General features: G+C 36.2%; 1 protein-coding gene and 3 long non-coding RNA genes across 4 annotated transcripts; 2 read left to right on the top strand and 2 right to left on the bottom strand.

Annotated features, from left to right (window-relative positions):
* Positions 1-1,440: 1,440 nt before the first annotated feature.
* LOC124459504 lies at positions 1,441-3,717 on the bottom strand. The gene is made up of 3 exons (XR_006953677.1): positions 3,584-3,717; positions 3,318-3,487; positions 1,441-1,653 (listed from the first exon to the last, which is right to left on the bottom strand). It is a non-coding gene; the product is annotated as an uncharacterized LOC124459504 (long non-coding RNA).
* Positions 3,718-3,950: 233 nt separating this feature from the next.
* LOC124433374 lies at positions 3,951-10,916 on the top strand. The gene is made up of 5 exons (XM_046983134.1): positions 3,951-3,962; positions 4,271-4,558; positions 9,342-9,798; positions 9,840-10,142; positions 10,888-10,916. Exons 1-5 carry the CDS (start codon positions 3,951-3,953, stop codon positions 10,914-10,916), a joined length of 1,089 nt encoding a protein of 362 aa, XP_046839090.1.
* LOC124459503 lies at positions 7,300-8,786 on the bottom strand. Its single transcript, XR_006953676.1, has 3 exons — positions 8,614-8,786; positions 8,351-8,473; positions 7,300-7,528 (listed from the first exon to the last, which is right to left on the bottom strand). It is a non-coding gene; the product is annotated as an uncharacterized LOC124459503 (long non-coding RNA).
* Positions 10,917-12,011: 1,095 nt separating the features above from the next.
* LOC124459509 lies at positions 12,012-12,847 on the top strand. The gene is made up of 2 exons (XR_006953681.1): positions 12,012-12,197; positions 12,531-12,847. It is a non-coding gene; the product is annotated as an uncharacterized LOC124459509 (long non-coding RNA).
* Positions 12,848-20,695: the final 7,848 nt, after the last annotated feature.

A 20,695-nucleotide genomic window follows, 5' to 3' on the forward strand; every position in this document is an offset into this window, starting at 1 on the left:
TGGTGTTAATGAATACCAAAAGATTTACATAGCATTAACGAACTGGTTATGCCATTGTTATTCACTCTTAATAACACTTTGAGTTACGTTTAGGAATTTCGTTAAGTATTACAGTAACATTGTCTTCCGCGTACCACGCTGCCATTCTCGTGTTTATTTACTAATATTAACCTAAATATAGCCATCGTTAAATCTCATGTCCAGTAAGAACATTAATGACAATTTGATTGGAGAATTGGTGAAGTTAAGATTATCTTATGAGCAAACAGCAGTTAAATTATGCATCCATTCCAATCTTGATTGGAGGGTTGATCAGGGTAATAAATCACGTGAACACGCACATTTAATACTAAATGTACTGACGTCCATCGTACTTTATTTTCTCCTGTAAGAAATACATCAATATATTGAGAAACATGTCGTATGATTGTCCATGCAATCTGCATCCCTTTTTTCCACTGGGCTCGTCATGGCCACTGCCATTAAGAAAAGGACAAAGACAGCTTAACTGTTCATTTTTTGTCGCTTGCAACACTGTATTTCTTAGCACATTGAAATTTCATCTTTGTTTATTCAACAAACAAAGAACTTTATAATATTCTGGGCGATGATTATTGAATTCATTTATTCATGACGTTAGAAAGATCAAAGATGAATTGATGATGAGTTTCCACCTCAAAATGTGTTTAAAACCTTACCTTCCAGCTGGCTCTTCTGTGAATTTTTGTCGCTATTGTTACGGATTTCGTTTAAAACCTTACCTTCCAGCTGGCTCTTCTGTGAATTTTTGTCGCTATTGTTACGGATTTCGTTAACTTTATGTGAATTTGCAAAAGCAACCATTGCATGACTAAAGGTTCTTTAAAATTCCTTCGTGTGGTTTTGATGGTTTACCTTGAAAAATGTTGATTAAAATTCCCCTCTTAATTGCATGCAAGCTTTAACGCTCAAGTACTCTCTCTCAGGGAACACTGTCTGAGATGTTCTTCGCAATTCCGTCTGTTGTCTTTGCAGGCAACATGATAAGCAATCAAAGCAAAATTAATAAACTCGTGTTTACAGGCTTGTAGCCGTAGAATGCATTTATCAAATGCTAGATAAGACAATTTTTGGTAAAGATAATATTTCAAGTAATGTCAGGGTTTAAACTGAGTTTGAAGTCTTTCGACAATAAGGTTCATATGTCTAATTTGGGTGAAGTGTTGTAGAGAGGCAGTCGCCTTCCATGTCCGTCCCCCAAAACTAGTTTAATGTGGCTTCTTACGGATAAAATTTATGTGTCTACTGTAGTATCTTATCAATTAGCAAATGTAGAAAGCTAGTTTAATGTTGGATATATGGATATGTGGTATAACAACTGACAACCTACTGTATTTTTGTGTGTTATGTACTATGGAAAATGGATCTTCGTTAAAATAATTTCACACAAACGTTAACATATTCATTTCAAAAATATTAATCATTTATTTACCCATGATGCAAAGCGTTACAAAATCAAGCTTAATTAATTACAACTAAAAACAACAAGGTTTTTTCGTGCCTGACGTGCAGAATATTGCTTCACTGCAATCGTGGTGGTTCAAAGGACAAGGATTTTCGGTGCGAGAACATGTACATCGTGGGGATTTGCAGGGTTTCTTTCCAATTTGTACTCTAAGAATAGAAACATATCAGAAATAAAACATAGAAAGTTTACAAAATTTATGGTACATAATGACCGGGATTTATTTTTATCGGTCAACTGAAATTTGCCGGGTAAAATTTCACCAGTAAAATTTTACGGGTAAATGTTGACGCGTAATATGAACGATTTCCACCGTTTCATTGTCCTTTGTGATTGTGTCATAATGATTCACTGCATGATGAATCTGGCGACAGTTTAGGGGGTATTAAAGATGTAATCCAGTGTAGGTGCCATTAAAAAGTTGCTCCATCCTTTCGCGATCAGCAACTGCCATTTTGTCGAGTCCTTGCCGAATGAAAGTTTGGTTCACGTATTCATCGACATACTTCTCCTTCAACGTTTCTTTCAAGTTAAGCTTAACTGCCATCTTATGTTGATCAAAATTCATATGATTTACGACAGTGATTTTCTTTACAACAAGTTGATCCAGTTTTAAATTTACGAGAGAAATTTTTTGCGTATGTTCTTTCTGCTCTTTGTTTGTGCGAACTTTACAGCGCTATAAATTTACCACTTGGCCATTCGTCCTCGTACTCAAGCCAGTCAGCATTCAAAGTTTCCATCCATTTTTTACTGAATTGACTTTGCTGGAAAGACCTTTTGATGATGAAACCATCATGGCTTATTCGTCACAAGGTCATACCAGCAAAGTTAATTCCATCGTGCAAGAAAAACGAAAGAGAAACACCGGGTATACTTTTGCCTTGTAATTATTTACAGCAAAATCTTTAAGCTTTTATTGATGTTTAATCATGATAAAAAAGTAAATGAATTGTCGATTATAGATACATTAATGATGAATTTGCTTCTCTCTTTATTCTCGAGTAACATACAGCATAACAATCCGACATTGTACCTACATAAGTTTACAACTTGTTCCTTGTAATCAACCACTTTATTAATATGCGCATTAAGCATTAAACAACACTAGACATCTTGAAATCTTTCTCTTTTCAATTTAGCAATGTTAATCTCATGCGTATATGTTATGGTTTCTATTGTCACTAAAGAAAAGTAATTAAAGAATATACTGCATGCCCGACCCTAACCCTAACCCTAATTTTATTCCTTATCATTACTTAGCCTGGTTGTTGTTAGGAGTCTCTGTGCCACTGTATTCTATAGTTGTGTCAATGTAAATTCCCCAATCAGTGCGACCGGATCAGAGGAATTATAAGAATCCAACGAAACTTGCGGAATATTGATAATTGTAAAGATTGCAAATTTTCCATACCTACGTACTGCGTATAACAACTTTAAATGATCTACACTAGTGCTCATATCATTGTTTGAACCTTTAACTGCATTCATAATGTAGATTGTTATTTTATTACGTCATGTATTCTGCGTGTTGTTCACTCTCAATAGTAATTAGAGTTATGTTTAAGAATTTCGTTAGGTATTACAGTTGTAGTGTCTTACTGGTTCCCTTGCCATGATACTCATACTCGTGTTTTTCTGTTAACTATAAAATTATCTAGTGAACGAACTAAAGTTAGATATGTCTGTTTGAATCTTGATTGGAGAATTGATTACGTTATAAGGTCTTATGAACACGCACATTTAATCCCGAATGGACTATTGTACTTTAATTCTTCCTGTAAGAAATACATCAATATGTTGAGAAACGTACCGTAACTTGGTCCAGGAAACCTTGTCAGACCACTTTTTTTGCACTGGGCTCGTCATGGCGACTGCCAGTAAGAAAAGAACGACAACAGCTAAACTCTTCATTTTTATCGCTTGGAACACCGTATTTCGTAGTAATATAGTACAGCGGTAAACGTTAGAAAGCTTGTGTACCTTCAAGAAACATGAACTTATAATATTCTAGAGGACGATCCAGGCTTAGATGAATCGATCGAAAGTTCCCACAAGAAAATGTGCTTAAAACCTTACCTTTTTGCTGGCTCTTCTTTGAAAGTCTGTGGCTATTATGACAGACTATGTTTACTTTAAATCTTTTCAAAGCAGCAATCACTTGAGTAAAGACTCTTTAAACTCCTACGCGTGGTCAGTGGTTTATCTAGTAAGGTGTTGGTTTTATTTCCCCTCTTAATTGCATGCAAATTTTGACGCTCAAGTACTCAGGAAATACGGTCGGTGAAGTTCTTTCCAATTCTGCCTTATGTCTTTGCAAATAATAAGATACACAGTCATTACCAAGTTCATTAAACTCGTGATTACCGGCTTGTTGGAGCCATATAATAGATTATAAGTGCTAGAGAAGACTGTTTTTAGCACGGACAATATTCCCAGTAATGTCATGGTTCAAACTGTATTTGAAATCTTTTCACAACAAGTTTCATATGTCTAATTTGAGTTAAGTGTTGTAGCGAGGATATGGTCCTTTCAACAAAAAAACAAACGTCTTTCATTGATCACCTCGCTTCACATCACTTCAATACAAACGACACAAGCACATCTTTCACGGCAATTGTATCCTTAGTTTTGTTTATGTATCAGTTTATGTGTCATTTGGCATTTCATACTGATCCAATAATAAAAGCAATAACAATACATAAAGGAACTGTCTCTAGTTGCGTGCTACATTATTGCATGACTATGTACAAGCTGTGTAATTAGAGCACTCCGTATCCTAATATTAGGAGATGTGTAGCCAAGACCCTGACTTTTGGTGTAGGGGTAGCCACAGGTATCCTGACTTTGGGTGTAGGGGTAGCCACAGGTATCCTGACTTTGGGTGTAAGGGTAGCCACAGGTATCCTGACTTTGGGTGTAAGGGTAGCCACAGGTATCCTGACTTTGGGTGTAGGGGTAGCCACAGGTATCCTGACTTTGGGTGTAGGGGTAGCCACAGGTATCCTGACTTTGGGTGAAAGGGTAGCCACAGGTATCCTGACTTTGGAAAGGGCAAGCGTGGTCAAGGGACCTTAGTCTACCAGTTGCTCGAGATAATAAAAAATTTTGGGCTTTTGAAAGAAAACCCTCTCTCCATTCTGGAGGTTTTGAATACAAATTTCACCATTTGATTATGATTTATACCCTTACTTTTGGTCTTGATTATCCATCATTATCCCTCAGGTTTACGTTCACCAGAGCGTGGAGGTATCCATGTTGGTCATAAAATCATAGAAATGAATGGAGAAAGTGTTGTTACAGCCTCTCATCATCGTATTGTTGATATTTTACAAACAACTATTGGAGAGGTTAGTGATGAGAAATTTAATTATTTATTTTTAATGTTTTATTCCGTTTCCTCTGCGTAATTATAGCGAGGCTTGCAAGTTGCAATCTAATATTTGTATGCATTAGTCACTCTAAAAATATCGACAACCTCCTGTATTGTGGCAATCACACAACTTAAGGTAGTTTATAAATTTCCTTGCGTGTGCATGTTTGTCTGGAAAGGTGTAGATTATAAAATTCAGCTCTTTAACAATCAAGTGCTCTGTCAGGAAACGCGATGATCGATGTTTTTCAAAATTCCAACGATCTTCTTAGCAAACAACAAGACAAACATGTCAAGTTGAATAGATCTGTGATAACAGACTTCTAGCCAAAGAACGCATTATAAAGCGCAACGTTTTTATCACTATGCACCTTTAGCTAATAGAAAATATGAGACCTTGACGTCTTTTCATAACTGGTTTTTGTCTTTCGGTGGTTAGTTTTTTCGTTGGTTCGTTGTTTCGATGGTTAGTTTTTTCGTTGTTTCGGTCTTTCGATGGTTAGTTTTTTTCGTTGGTTCGGTGTTTCGATGGTTAGTTTTTCGTTGGTTCGGTGTTTCGATGGTTAGTTTTTTCGTTGGTTCGGTGTTTCGATGGTTAGTTTTTTCGTTGTTTCGGTGTTTCGATGGTTAGTTTTTTTCGTTGGTTCGGTCTTTCGATGGTTAGTTTTTTCGTTGCTTCGGTGTTTCGATGGTTAGTTTTTTCGTTGTTTCGGTGTTCCGATGGTTAGTTTTTTCGTTGCTTCGGTGTTTCGATGGTTAGTTTTTTCGTTGCTTCGGTGTTTCGATGGTTACTTTTTTCGTTGCTTCGGTGTTTCGATGGTTAGTTTTTTCGTTGTTTCGGTGTTTCGATGGTTAGTTTTTTCGTTGCTTCGGTGTTTCGATGATTAGTTTTTTCGTTGCTTCGGTGTTTCGATGGTTAGTTTTTTCGTTGGCTCGGTGTTTCGATGGTTAGTTTTTTCGTTGCTTCGGTGTTTCGATGCTTCGACCTTTCGTTGGTTCATTGCTTTGGTATTTCATTGTTTCAGTTATTCGGTGCTTCGGTCTTTGGGTGGTGTTAATGAATACCAAAAGATTTACATAGCATTAACGAACTGGTTATGCCATTTTTATTCACTCTTAATAACACTTTGAGTTACGTTTAGGAATTTCGTTAAGTATTACAGTAACAGTGTCTTCGCGTACCACGCTGCCATTCTCGTGTTTATTTACTAATATTAACCTAAATATAGCCATCGTTGAATCTCATGTCCAGTAAGAACATTAATGACAATTTGATTGGAGAATTGGTGAAGTTAAGATTATCTTATGAACAAACAGCAGTTAAATTATGCATCCATTCCAATCTTGATTGGAGGGTTGATCAGGGTAATAAATCACGTGAACACGCACATTTAATACTAAATGTACTGACGTCCATCGTACTTTATTTTCTCCTGTAAGAAATACATCAATATATTGAGAAACATGTCGTATGGTTGTCCATGCAATCTGCATCCCTTTTTTCCACTGGGCTCGTCATGGCCACTGCCATTGAAAAAAGAACAAAGACAGCTAAACTGTTCATTTTTTGTCGCTTGCAACACTGTATTTCTTAGCACATTGAACTTTCATCTTTGTTTATTCAACAAACAAAGAACTTTATAATATTCTGGGCGATGATTATTGAATTCATTTATTCATGACGTTAGAAAGATCAAAGATGAATTGATGATGAGTTCCCACCACAAAATGTGTTTAAAACCTTACCTTCCAGCTGGCTCTTCTGTGAATTTTTGTCGCTATTGTTACGGATTTCGTTAACTTTATGTGAATTTGCAAAAGCAACCATTGCATGACTAAAGGTTCTTTAAAATTCCTTCGCGTGGTTTTGGTGGTTTACCTTGAAAAATGTTGATTAAACTTCCCCTCTTAATTGCATGCAAGCTTTAACGCTCAAGTACTCTCTCAGGGAACACTGTCTGAGATGTTCTTCGCAATTCCGGTTGTTGTCCTTGCAGGCAACATGATAAGCAATCAAAGCAAGATTAATAAACTCGTGATTACAGGCTTGTAGCCGTAGAATGCATCACCAAATGTTAGAAAAGACTATTTTTGGTAAAGATAATATTTCAAGTAATGTCAAGGTTTAAACTGTGTTTGAAGTCTTTCGACAATAAGGTTCATATGTCTAAATTGGGTGAAGTGTTGTAGAGAGGCAGTCGTCTTCCATGTCCGTCCCCCAAAACTAGTTTAATGTGGCTTCTTATGGATAAAATTTATGTGTCTACTGTAGTATCTTATCCATGAGCAAATGTAGAAAGCTAGTTTAATGTTGGATATATGGATTTGTGGTATAAAAATTGATAACCTACTGTATTGTTGTGTGTTATGTACTATGAAAGAAAATGAATCTTCGTTAAAATAATTTCACACAAACATAACATACGTACTTCAAAAATATTTAATTATTTATTCACCCATGATGCAAAGCGTTACAAAATCAAGCTTAATTAATTCCAACCATGAATTTCCTTGTGGTTTTTATCGATTACAACAAGGTTTGTTCGTAGCTAACATGCAAAATCTTGTTTTTCTGCAATCGTGATGGTTCAAAGGACAAGGATTTTCGCTGTAAGAACATGTACATCCTGGGGAGTCGCAGAATTTCTTTCCTGTTTATATTCAATGAATAAAGATATATCAGAAATAAAGTATTGTAGAAAGTTTACAAATTTATGGTACATAATGACCGGGATTTAATTTTATCGGTCAACTGAAATTTGCCGGGTAAAATTTCACCAGTAAAATTTTACGGGTAAATGTTGACGCGTAATATGAACGATTTCCACCGTTTCATTGTCCTTTGTGATTGTGTCATAATGATTCACTGCATGATGAATCTGGCGACAGTTTAGGGGGTATTAAAGATGTAACCCAATGTAGGTGGCATTAAAAAGTTGCTCCATCCTTTCGCGATCAGCAACTGCCATTTTTTGTCGAGTCCTTGCCGAATGGAAGTTTCGTTCACGTATTCATCGACATACTTCTCCTTCAACGTTTTTTTCAAGTTAAGCTTAACTGTCATCTTATGTTGATCAAAATTCATATGATTTACGACAGTGTTTTTCTTTACAACAGTTGATCCAGTTTTAAATGTACGAGAGAAATTTTATTATGTTATTGTTATTATATTACTTCATGTATTCTGCGTGTTGTTCACTCTCATTAGCAATTAGGGTTATGTTTAAGAATTTCGTTAGGTACTACAGTTGTAGTGTCGTACTGGTTCCCTTGCCATGATACCCATACTTGTGTTTCTCTGTTAACTATAAAGTTATCTTGTGAACAAACTAAAGTTAAATATGTCTATTTGAATCTTGATTGGAGAGTTGATTACGTTATAAGGTCTTATGAACACGCACATTTAATCCCGAATGGACTATTGTACTTTAATTCTTCCTGTAAGAAATACATCAATATATTGAGAAACGTACCGTATGCTGGTCCATGGATTCTGAATCCCCTTTTTTTCACTGGGCTCGTCATGGCGACTGCCAGTAAGAAAAGAACGACAACAGCTAAACTCTTCATTTTTATCGCTTGGAACACCGTATTTCCTAGTAATATAGTACAGCGGTAAACGTTAGAAAGCTTATATACCTTCAAGAAACATGAACTTATAATATTCTAGAGGACGATCTAGGCTTAGATGAATCCGATGAAAAGTTCCCACAAGAAAATGTGCTTAAAACCTTACCTTTTTGTTGGCTCTTCTTTGAAAGTCTGTGGCTATTATGACAGACTATGTTTACTTTAAATCTTTTCAAAGCAGCAATAACTTGAGTAAAGACTCTTTAAATTCCTACGCGTGGTCGTGGTTTATCTAGTAAGGTGTTGGTTTTATTTCCCCTCTTAATTGCATGCAAATTTTGACGCTCAAGTACTCAGGAAACACGGTCAGTGAAGTTCTTTCCAATTCTGCCTTATGTCTTTGCAAATAATAAGATACACAGTCATTACCAAGTTCATTAAACTCGTGATTACAAGCTTGTTGGAGCCATATAATGCATTGTAAGCGCTAGAGAAGACTGTTTTTGGCGCAGACAATATTCCCAGTAATGTCAAGTTTCAAACTGTATTTGAAATCATTTCACAACAAGTTTCATATGTCTAATTTGAGTGAAGTGTTGTAGAGAGGATATGGTCTTTTCAACAAAAAAACAAAGATCTTTCATTGATCACCTCGCTTCACAACACTTCAATACAAAGAACACAAGCACATCTTTCATGGCAATTGTATCCGTTAAAATAAGTGATATCCTTAGTTTTGTTTATGTATCAGTTTATGTGTCATTTGGCATGTCATACTGATCCAATAATAAAAGCAATAACAATACGTAAAAGAACTGTCTCTAGTTGCGTGCTACATTATTGCATGACTATGTACAAGCTGTGTAATTAGAGCACTCCGTATCCTAATATTAGGAGATGTGTAGCCAAGACCCTGACTTTGGGTGTAGGGGTAGCCACAGTTATCCTGACTTTTGGTGTAGGGGTAGCCACAGGTATCCTGACTTTGGGTGTAGGGGTAGCCACAGGTATCCTGACTTTGGGTGTAAGGGTAGCCACAGGTATCCTGACTTTGGGTGTAGGGTAGCCACAGTTATCCTGACTTTTGGTGTAGGGGTAGCCACAGGTATCCTGACTTTGGGTGTAGGGGTAGCCACAGGTATCCTGACTTTGGGTGTAAGGGTAGCCACAGGTATCCTGACTTTGGGTGTAGGGGTAGCCACAGGTATCCTGACTTTGGGTGTAAGGGTAGCCACAGGTATCCTGACTTTGGGTGTAGGCGTAGCCACAGGTATCCTGACTTTATGTGTAGGGGTAGCCACAGGTATCCTGACTTTGGGTGTAGGGGTAGCCACAGGTATCCTGACTTTATGTAGGCGTAGCCACAGGTATCCTGACTTTATGTAAGGGTAGCCACAGGTATCCTGACTTTATGTGTAGGCGTAGCCACAGGTATCCTGACTTTATGTATAAGGGTAGCCACAGGTATCCTGACTTTATGTGTAAGGATAGCCACAGGTATCCTGACTTTATGTGTAGGCGTAGCCACAGGTATCCTGACTTTATGTGTAGGCGTAGCCACAGGTATCCTGACTTTATGTGTAGGCGTAGCCACAGGTATCCTGACTTTATGTGTAAGGGTAGCCACAGGTATCCTGACTTTATGTGTAAGGGTAGCCACAGGTATCCTGACTTTATGTGTAAGGGTAGCCACAGGTATCCTGACTTTTGTGTAGGCGTAGCCACAGGTATCCTGACTTTATGTGTAGGCGTAGCCACAGGTATCCTGACTTTATGTGTAAGGGTAGCCACAGGTATCCTGACTTTGGGTGTAGGCGTAGCCACAGGTATCCTGACTTTATGTGTAAGGGTAGCCACTGGTATCCTGACTTTATGTGTAAGGGTAGCCACTGGTATCCTGACTTTATGTGGGGTAGCCACTGGTATCCTGACTTTATGTGTAAGGGTAGCCACAGGTATCCTGACTTTATGTGTAAGGGTAGCCACTGGTATCCTGACTTTATGTGTAAGGGTAGCCACTGGTATCCTTACTTTGGAAAGAGTAAGCGTGGTCAAGGGACCTTAGCCTAGCAGTTGCTCGAGATAAAGTAAATGGTTTGAACCTGGGAGTATCGTTACATGTTTGTAGATGTAGATCGTCCAGGTTGGTATAGTCCTAAGAAAGACTGTTTTTGTTGTTGTTGACTGACGTTTCGACAACCTTAGCGGTAGTCATCTTCAGAGTCAAATGAGGAGTAAACGTCAGGTTTACTATGAAGATGACTACCGCTAAGGTTGTCGAAACGTCAGTTAACAACAACAAAAACAGTTGCTTGAGATAATAAAAATTTTGGGCTTTTGAAAGTAAACCCTCTCTCCAGTCTGGAAGGTGACATAAACTTTATGATAGTGGATGGTGACATTTATCCTTTAGTCAACCCATTTATTCGTGTATTTAAAGGCAGCAAAGATGAATTGATAGAGAGCTAGTTGGCCAAAATTTGGTAAAAAAAACAACTTACCGTCTATTTCGTCTTGTGCGAAGTTCTTTGGCCAATGTGAACGACTTTATTATTCACCAACGTTCGAGCTTTGCAAAGACAAAAGGTGCGGATTTGCTCGTCAACTTTATACAGGAATGTGTGAAAGCATGAGTTACTTATTGGCTACATATGGTATTGTTGCTCGAGTAACATGAATAACATGTATGTATATTGAGAGACCACATTGAAAGACCAGCATTCACTCTATAACATGTATGTATATTGAGAGACCACATTGAAAGACCAGCATTCACTCTATAACATGTATGTATATTGAGAGACCACATTGAAAGACCAGCATTCACTCTATAACATGTATGTATATTGAGAGACCACATTGAAAGACCCGCATTCACTCTATAACATGTATGTATATTGAGAGACCACATTGAAAGACCAGCATTCACTCTATAACATGTATGTATATTGAGAGACCACATTGAAAGACCGCATTCACTCTATAACATGTATGTATATTGAGAGACCACATTGAAAGACCAGCATTCACTCTATAACATGTATGTATATTGAGAGACCACATTGAAAGACCAGCATTCACTCTATAACATGTATGTATATTGAGAGACCACATTGAAAGACCAGCATTCACTCTATAACATGTATGTATATTGAGAGACCACATTGAAAGACCAGCATTCACTCTTAGCTGAATAATAATTTAAAGCAACATGTTGCACTTTAAATTTTGCTTTGTTTACGACACGAACCGCACAATATGGCAGTTATGGCTAAACTGTAGCAAACGCACAGAACTTAAATCCTTCAGAAAACTGAGGGCTAGTGGGGGGGGAGGGAGAGAGTCACTCATGACTAACTGTCAAACTAACATTTTGCTTGTAAACAATTGAGTTATGTTAAGCAAGTCTTAAATCATTATGGTACGTAAAATGTATGCCTAAGTAGACCAACTTAAAAATTTATATGGCTTATGAATGTACGCTTTCTGTTGTATTGTGCATTGATTAATAAGTTTGTATTTCATAATATGTGAGTTACTACCACCTCACAAGAATGGCAAATTTGTTGTAGTGTTATATCCGTAAACGAATGTTAATAACTGGTTTACTATACTGTCATAGAGTTGAGCCGCCAGACTTAAAATTGTCAAAAAATACCTGCATTATCTTGGTATTATCGAGACTTGCTCTATCAGTTTTTAGATTTGTCGCTTTCTGCTTGTAAGGGCAACAGCTGTAATTCAAATTTCGTAAGTATCTTATGTTTATTTTTTATTACGATAAAACAATGGTGTTCGTGCAATATGAACAACTGTAATAATTTTAATTGTCTTGTAATGCAACTTAAATTTGAGTTGACATGACGTCCTTTTCCCGAATATCCTAAATCTATCGAAATTGTAGTCTAGTCAAGGAGTATAACCTTTTTTGACAAAGTATTTACCGATGAATGTGGTTATCTGTGACAGAGTTCAGAGAATATAGACTGTAGAAAAGAGAAAAATTGACTTGCACACTTTACCGTTTGTCTAGTTTTCGTTTGATATCACTCTTGAAATAATTACTACATTTTTTACAAACAGGTCAACATTTGAACGACAAGAATATCAATACTGAATAGATGAACGTGTTTCAACTCATAGAGAAGCAGTGGACCAAACTGACTATCGACCATGTGAACGTGCTCATTTCTTTCTGCTCGTTCCTCAAGGCTTTCAAAAAAAGCTATCAGTTATCAATACAAATTTTAAAGCAGAGATTCTTGTCGTTATGTTCACAATCATTTGAATGACATACATGTGACAAGAAAGTACTCCTGTCCTGTTCTGAGAATTTAGCAAATGACATACATGTGACAAGAAAGTACGCCTGTCCTGTTCTGAGAATTTAGCAAATGACATACATGTGACAAGAAAGTACTCCTGTCCTGTTCTGAGAATTTAGCACATACATGTGACAAGAAAGTACTCCTGTCCTGTTCTGAGAATTTAGCAAATGACATACATGTGACAAGAAAGTACGCCTGTCCTGTTCTGAGAATTTAGCAAATGACATACATGTGACAAGAAAGTACTCCTGTCCTGTTCTGAGAATTTAGCAAATGACATACCTGTGACAAGAAAGTACGCCTGTCCTGTTCTGAGAATTTAGCAAATGACATACATGCGAGTACGCCTGTCCTGTTCTGAGAATTTAGCAAAAGATTTCTCATACATGAAGGCTGATTTCCATTTAGCGCAAGTTGATACACGATCAAATTCTTGCGATCATTTTTTAATTTCCTTTCATAATGAGATTTGTATCGTCACTCTTGTTAACACTGAAATGTAAACATAGTGAAACCCTTATTTACCTTTCGTTTTCTATTTTTCCTATTGTTAAATGCTGTTGTAATCTTTTTTATTTTATTCAGCAGTCATGACTCCGATGCCATTGTCCTCCATCAATAGCAGGAAAGGAATTCTCTTTCCATATATCTGAATTAATTTCATTTTTACATGTCTGAATGAATAGCATAAAATGAAATAAGAGGAAATCCACTGCAAAACAATTTTCGTGGTTGTCCACATTCACCATGATAATTTATTTTATTTTACAATAATAAAAACTAAAAGACAGCAGTACAAATGGTCAAATTGAAAATGCTATGATTATTTTTCAACTTGATTCTCCTAGAAAGCAACAAAAAGTTTGCGTGTCTAAATTATTTTTATTTAGCAGCTTGTTTCATTGATTGTGATTTAACAGAACAATATATAAAGCTTCTTTTTTATGAAAATGTGAATGATTTATAAAATCATGTTACAAATATATCTTCTTTATACGAAATATATATTTTACTACTTCAAAAATGCTATCATAAACGGACTAAACTTACACTTTTCTCCAACTACCTCTGGTCAGTGTGTAGATAGATGTTTCTCAGGTTGAGATATTGTGTTCTAATCCTTCAAGGGTCAGTTGTTGTTAAGCAAAGGTAGACACAAAGGTGAACATAAAGGTAAATTAAACTTCAAAAATAGACACAAAAGTAGACATAAAGGTAGACATAAAGGTAGACATAAAGGTAGACATAAAGGTAGACATAAAGGTAGACATAAAGGTAGACATAAAGGTAGACATAAAGGTAGACATAAAGGTAGACATTAAGGTAGACATAAAGGTAGACATAAAGGTAGACATAAAGGTAGACATAAATATAGACACAAAGGTAGACATAAAGGTAGACGAAATGGAGGGACCAAGTGAAGTTTGGAAGTAATTCTCAACAAAAACTGCGCACTATCTTTGAAACGTTTTTTTTGAAGTTATCACATGCATTGCAAGCGTTATAATTATTAGTAAACGCATGCTTTCAGGGATATTAGTGATTAGATGTCCCTGCAAACCGAGGGAGATTTAGTAAAAGTCGGAAAGCGCAAGTTGATAAATTTCACGAGGTTTAAGGGTACATTTAATCACTGATGTCCCTAACAGCATGTGTTAACATGGTTGCAGAGGGTATAATAAGTGCATCGAACTCTCCCGTTTGGCAATATTCTCATCAAACGAGTTCAAACATTTGAATATCAATGGTGTTCAAAGCGTGTATTGTTTTTGGTCAGCGAGGGAACAAAGAAATGAATCGAGCTATTTAATTGTGAATTCTGTTATTGAATTGGTTCATTGAATATGCGTTAAAATTTGTTTTGCAAATTCCATTTGGTAGTTTAAATCTTGTTTAAGGTCTTGATGGTTGATCATCAGTTTTTATAAGTAAGTGACAAGGAAGTTGCACATGCGAAGGAAAGACAATTTCTGTTACCCCTCGACGACATTAATGGTGAAGCAGGAATGATTTAAAGCTTTATTGTAACAAAGAGTTCCACTATTTTGAACTAAATGCGAAAGATTTACTCGTTTCCCAAGTATCGACGATCTAACCGTCGAACAAGAGGATCTAAAAAGTTGACTTTTGTCTTTGTAAACTTGCTCTCGAAGTAGTATGGTTTCAATGGACTTGCGGAAGACATCTTGTCATTAACCTTTTCCATTCATCACAATTAAAAATGATTCAGGTGTGGAAAAGTCAAGAAGCAAGCAGAAGCAATTTCTACAGGAAACAAGAAAGAAATGTAAAAACATGGCGTGCTTGTTTTGATGTTGAGGGTATTTTGTCTTAACATTGATGAGGGATATTTAGAACTAAATATGCTTCGTTCCTGTATTTGGAAGAAAATACGTCGGTATGTGTCCCTGTTATAACAACTAATTTCTTCGACGCAGTATTTAGAGATGTATATTGATGTAACATCAACAGCAATGAAAAAAATCAAGGGCATCAACGAAACAAGCCGAATAAAAGAGGGAAATGTAGTTTGTTATTACGTAAACGGCATTCTTAAACAATACAGCTCAACATCCAAACGACGAAGCAGGAAACCAAACTGATGACATCCACTTAAAGATGCTCCTTCCGTTCATCTCGTTCGTCGATCCATTGAGGCTATTAGCTACCTAAAACAACACCTATATTCAACATTGTTTGATTGACCGAAAAACGAAAAGAAAATCCACAAGTGCCATTCGTAAAAATTCACCAACAACTATTGATAACAGCTGCTGAAAGAAATGTGAAAACTGCAAAACCATTGTGAAATATGCAACGGACGTACTTCCTTCGATATCATTGGTAAAAAAGATCTCACGTATAATGTACTGCTGTTGTGTGGTAAGACTACATGACGATAAACGAATTTCTCTGGCAACTAAATGCGTTTTGATTTATCCGTAATGTTCTTAAAATGTCAATGGCTTAAAAAGTTGATGTTAGGAATATATATTTACTTAGTGCGAATTATATATTGTTTGAAAGACTTATTACTTTTCTCTATCTTTTTCAAAAGAAGACATAAGTAACTATAGATGTTTTGCTTTTGTATTACCAAACTAACATTAATATAAATGTATTTATTTGTAATACTTTTCAGTCTTTATATCAACACTCGACTACGAATATGATTTTTGGTTTGTTGCTTTATCTTTAGCTGGAAGTGATCTGTTATAATTTTGATTCGAGACCTTCAATGGTCTATTTTTTGCATTAAATCCTTCAAGGTAGGAATGGCACTTTAAAATGACCAGGTGTCTTCAACGAACTCTCTGGTCTAGTGGATAGACACAACCTTTCGAGGTTGAGAGTGGAGGTTCGAACCCTGTCTGGAATAAGATGTAACTATGCTAAGGATGAATAAGAAATAGGAAAATAAGGAAATAGTGCTGGTTAATAGAACAAAAGTGGGATTTCTATTACTAAACTTTTCGAGAATGGAATGCGACACTTAGTATAAATTCAGAAAAAAACGCTCTCCGATGAGAAGGAGAGCGAAGAAAAAAAAAAGATAGGATCCCATGCAAAAAACCACTCTTAAAAAAACTAAGTCTTTTGCTCAAATTTTTTTATGACTCCCTGTGATCAGGGAGTTATTTTTTTAAATTTTGAAAAGTCAGGAAACCCAAGAGCAAACAGAACGCCCTAATCATCCCTTTCTTACTTCCAGGCACTTGTTCCTCAGTTCGACTTTCTGTCTTCCACATCTGCCGCGTACACCTGCCAAGTGTGTTGGCAGAGGGGCGAACCAAGGATCTTGTGCACCGGAGGTCATTGATGTCGAACTAAACGCCCAACATCGGCCAGTTGAGCTAACCGCTCATCATCGAAAGCTCTATGTTTTTTGGAGTATTTGTTAAATTTTTTCAATGTGAAGCGAAAGAAAAGGAGGTCTTGAACCTTAGATGGTCTTGAACCCGAGAAGGTGAGAGCACTGCACCGACATCTTTACCACTCGGCCAGACGGGTGAATTGGAAAACCGTTTAAAACATGTCAAGTGTTTCTGACTAAACAACATTGCCTTCATTTCTCTTGAGGCTCACATTTAATACTGTGTTTATTTTGTTCTTCGTCACCATCATTGCAAAGATGAAGAAAGAGACTTACTAGGCATTATAGTTGTTCAACTCAAACATTGCAGGAGAGTAAATGATATAACCGAAAGGAGGAAGACCAATGAAGTATGCACAATGTCAGACATTGCCATGTGGTAAATCAGAAAAACAACGCGCATGTTCGTAGTCAATTTAATGGCGCTGGGAGTTTCTAACTTGTCTGTTCAAAGTTAAATGACATATTTTTTACCATCATGCATGATAATATTGTAATGGTTTGTACAAAAGCATATGGTTCCTACAGAACAGTATCCACTTACTAATTTTACAATCTTGCCATGTCTTGAGTGTCATCATTTCAACTATAGTCAATGTAATCAATATAGCCAATGCGGTTTTTGTCGACATTTGTGTCTATCTTCTTGTCTACCTTCTTGTCTAACTTTGTGTCTACATTTTCATAGGACAAAGTTCTCATTTTGTTGAACACGACAATTGAAAAAATTAGTCATTTCATAGTCGAAAGTATTCGAAGTAATCGAAGGTAGTCAATTCACGCGACGCGATGTGGTAAATCAGGGCAGTGACGAGCATGTCTTAGGTCATATTTTCCGATGCAATGGCGTCGAGATCATTTGACTTTATGTTTGAACTAACTGAACTATTTTTTATCATCATAACGCACCAACCATATTCTTTTCAATGTTTGTTTTGGTTGCACACAAACAAGAGTTTAATAGCAAGGACAAAGAAACCTATGAAATGACGTCTTTATGATATCGTCTTTACACAATGACAACTTTTCTCTTTTATGTAATCGATTACATCTTTTTCTCTTTCTATTCATGCATTTTCACAAATCTTAACATTTTTTCCCCACAAAGACTATAATTCATGCACTTTAACAAAGGTAGACACTCTCCACTGAATTCAATGCTTTGAAATTTATGAAAGCGCATGAATTATAGTCTTTGTGGGGAAAAAGTGAAAAAATGTGAAAATGAATGAATTATAGCCTTTTTGTGAAACAGTGTGAAAGTTTGTGAAAATGCGTGAATTATAGTCTTTTTGTGAAAAAAATGTGAAAATTTGTGAAAATGCATGAATTATAGTCTTTTTGTGAGAAAATGTGAAAGTTTGTGAAAATGCGTGAATTGTAGTCTTTGTGAGAAAATGTGAAAATTTGTGAAAATGCATGAATTATAGTCTTTTTGTGAAAAAATGTGAAAATTTGTGAAAATGCATGAATTATAGACTTTGTGTCTACCTTTGTCTCTAACTTAGTGTATACCTTTATGTCTACCATTGTGTTTACTTTTGTGTCTACCTTTTATCTACCGTTATGTCTACCTTTGTGTCTACCTTTGTGTCTACCTTTATGTCTACATTTGTGTCTACTTTTATGTTTACCTTTGTGTCTACCTTTATGTCTACCTTTGTGTCTACCTTTATGTCTACCTTTATGTCTACCTTTATATCTACCTTTGTTAAAGTGCATGAATTATAGTCTTTGTGGGGAAAAAATGTTAAGATTTGTGAAAATGCATGAATAGAAAGAGAAAAAGATGTAATCGATTACATAAAAGAGAAAAAGTTGTCATTGTATAAAAGACGATATCATAAAAGACGTCATTTCATAGGTTTCTTTGTCCTTGCTATTAAACTCTTGTTTGTGTGCAACCAAAACAAACATTGAAAAGAATATGGTTGGTGCGTTATGATGATAAAAAATAGTTCAGTTAGTTCAAACATAAAGTCAAATGATCTCGACGCCATTGCATCGGAAAATATGACCTAAGACATGCTCGTCACTGCCCTGATTTACCACATCGCGTCGCGTGAATTGACTACCTTCGATTACTTCGAATACTTTCGACTATGAAATGACTAATTTTTTCAATTGTCGTGTTCAACAAAATGAGAACTTTGTCCTATGAAAATGTAGACACAAAGTTAGACAAGAAGGTAGACAAGAAGATAGACACAAATGTCGACAAAAACCGCATTGGCTATATTGATTACATTGACTATAGTTGAAATGATGACACTCAAGACATGGCAAGATTGTAAAATTAGTAAGTGGATACTGTTCTGTAGGAACCATATGCTTTTGTACAAACCATTACAATATTATCATGCATGATGGTAAAAAATATGTCATTTAACTTTGAACAGACAAGTTAGAAACTCCCAGCGCCATTAAATTGACTACGAACATGCGCGTTATTTTTCTGATTTACCACATGGCAATGTCTGACATTGTGCATACTTCATTGGTCTTCCTCCTTTCGGTTATATCATTTACTATCCTGCAATGTTTGAGTTGAACAACTATAATGCCTAGTAAGTCTCTTTCTTCGTCTTTGCAATGATGGTGACGAAGAACAAAATAAACACAGTATTAAATGTGAGCCTCAAGAGAAATGAAGGCAATGTTGTTTAGTCAGAAACACTTGACATGTTTTAAACGGTTTTCCAATTCACCCGTCTGGCCGAGTGGTAAAGATGTCGGTGCAGTGCTCTCACCTTCTCGGGTTCAAGACCATCTAAGGTTCAAGACCTTCTCCTTTTCTTTCGCTTCACATTGAAAAAATTTAGCAAATACTCCAAAAAACATAGAGCTTTCGATGATGAGCGGTTAGCTCAACTGGCCGATGTTGGGCGTTTAGTTCGACATCAATGACCTCCGGTGCACAAGATCCTTGGTTCGCCCCTCTGCCAACACACTTGGCAGGTGTACGCGGCAGATGTGGAAGACAGAAAGTCGAACTGAGGAACAAGTGCCTGGAAGTAAGAAAGGGATGATTAGGGCGTTCTGTTTGCTCTTGGGTTTCCTGACTTTTCAAAATTTAAAAAAATAACTCCCTGATCACAGGGAGTCATAAAAAAATTTGAGCAAAAGACTTAGTTTTTTTAAGAGTGGTTTTTTGCATGGGATCCTATCTTTTTTTTTTCTTCGCTCTCCTTCTCATCGGAGAGCGTTTTTTTCTGAATTTATACTAAGTGTCGCATTCCATTCTCGAAAAGTTTAGTAATAGAAATCCCACTTTTGTTCTATTAACCAGCACTATTTCCTTATTTTCCTATTTCTTATTCATCCTTAGCATAGTTACATCTTATTCCAGACAGGGTTCGAACCTCCACTCTCAACCTCGAAAGGTTGTGTCTATCCACTAGACCAGAGAGTTCGTTGAAGACACCTGGTCATTTTAAAGTGCCATTCCTACCTTGAAGGATTTAATGCAAAAAATAGACCATTGAAGGTCTCGAATCAAAATTATAACAGATCACTTCCAGCTAAAGATAAAGCAACAAACCAAAAATCATATTCGTAGTCGAGTGTTGATATAAAGACTGAAAAAGTATTACAAATAAATACATTTATATTAATGTTAGTTTGGTAATACAAAAGCAAAACATCTATAGTTACTTATGTCTTCTTTTGAAAAAGATAGAGAAAAGTAATAAGTCTTTCAAACAATATATAATTCGCACTAAGTAAATATATATTCCTAACATCAACTTTTTAAGCCATTGACATTTTAAGAACATTACGGATAAATCAAAACGCATTTAGTTGCCAGAGAAATTCGTTTATCGTCATGTAGTCTTACCACACAACAGCAGTACATTAGACGTGAGATCTTTTTTACCAATGATATCGAAGGAAGTACGTCCGTTGCATATTTCACAATGGTTTTGCAGTTTTCACATTTCTTTCAGCAGCTGTTATCAATAGTTGTTGGTGAATTTTACGAATGGCACTTGTGGATTTTCTTTTCGTTTTTCGGTCAATCAAACAATGTTGAATATAGGTGTTGT

The sequence above is a fragment of the Xenia sp. Carnegie-2017 genome, unplaced genomic scaffold (genome assembly GCF_021976095.1).
Source record: "Xenia sp. Carnegie-2017 unplaced genomic scaffold, XeniaSp_v1 HiC_scaffold_13, whole genome shotgun sequence".
NCBI lineage: Eukaryota > Metazoa > Cnidaria > Anthozoa > Malacalcyonacea > Xeniidae > Xenia > Xenia sp. Carnegie-2017.

Coding starts and splice junctions, on each gene's coding strand:
- LOC124433374 (XM_046983134.1), top strand. Junction 9,799..9,839: donor CACAGGTATCCTGACTTTAT/GTAGGCGTAGCC, acceptor ATGTAAGGGTAG/CCACAGGTATCCTGACTTTA. Junction 10,143..10,887: donor ATGTGTAAGGGTAGCCACAG/GTATCCTGACTT, acceptor GTGTATTTAAAG/GCAGCAAAGATGAATTGATA.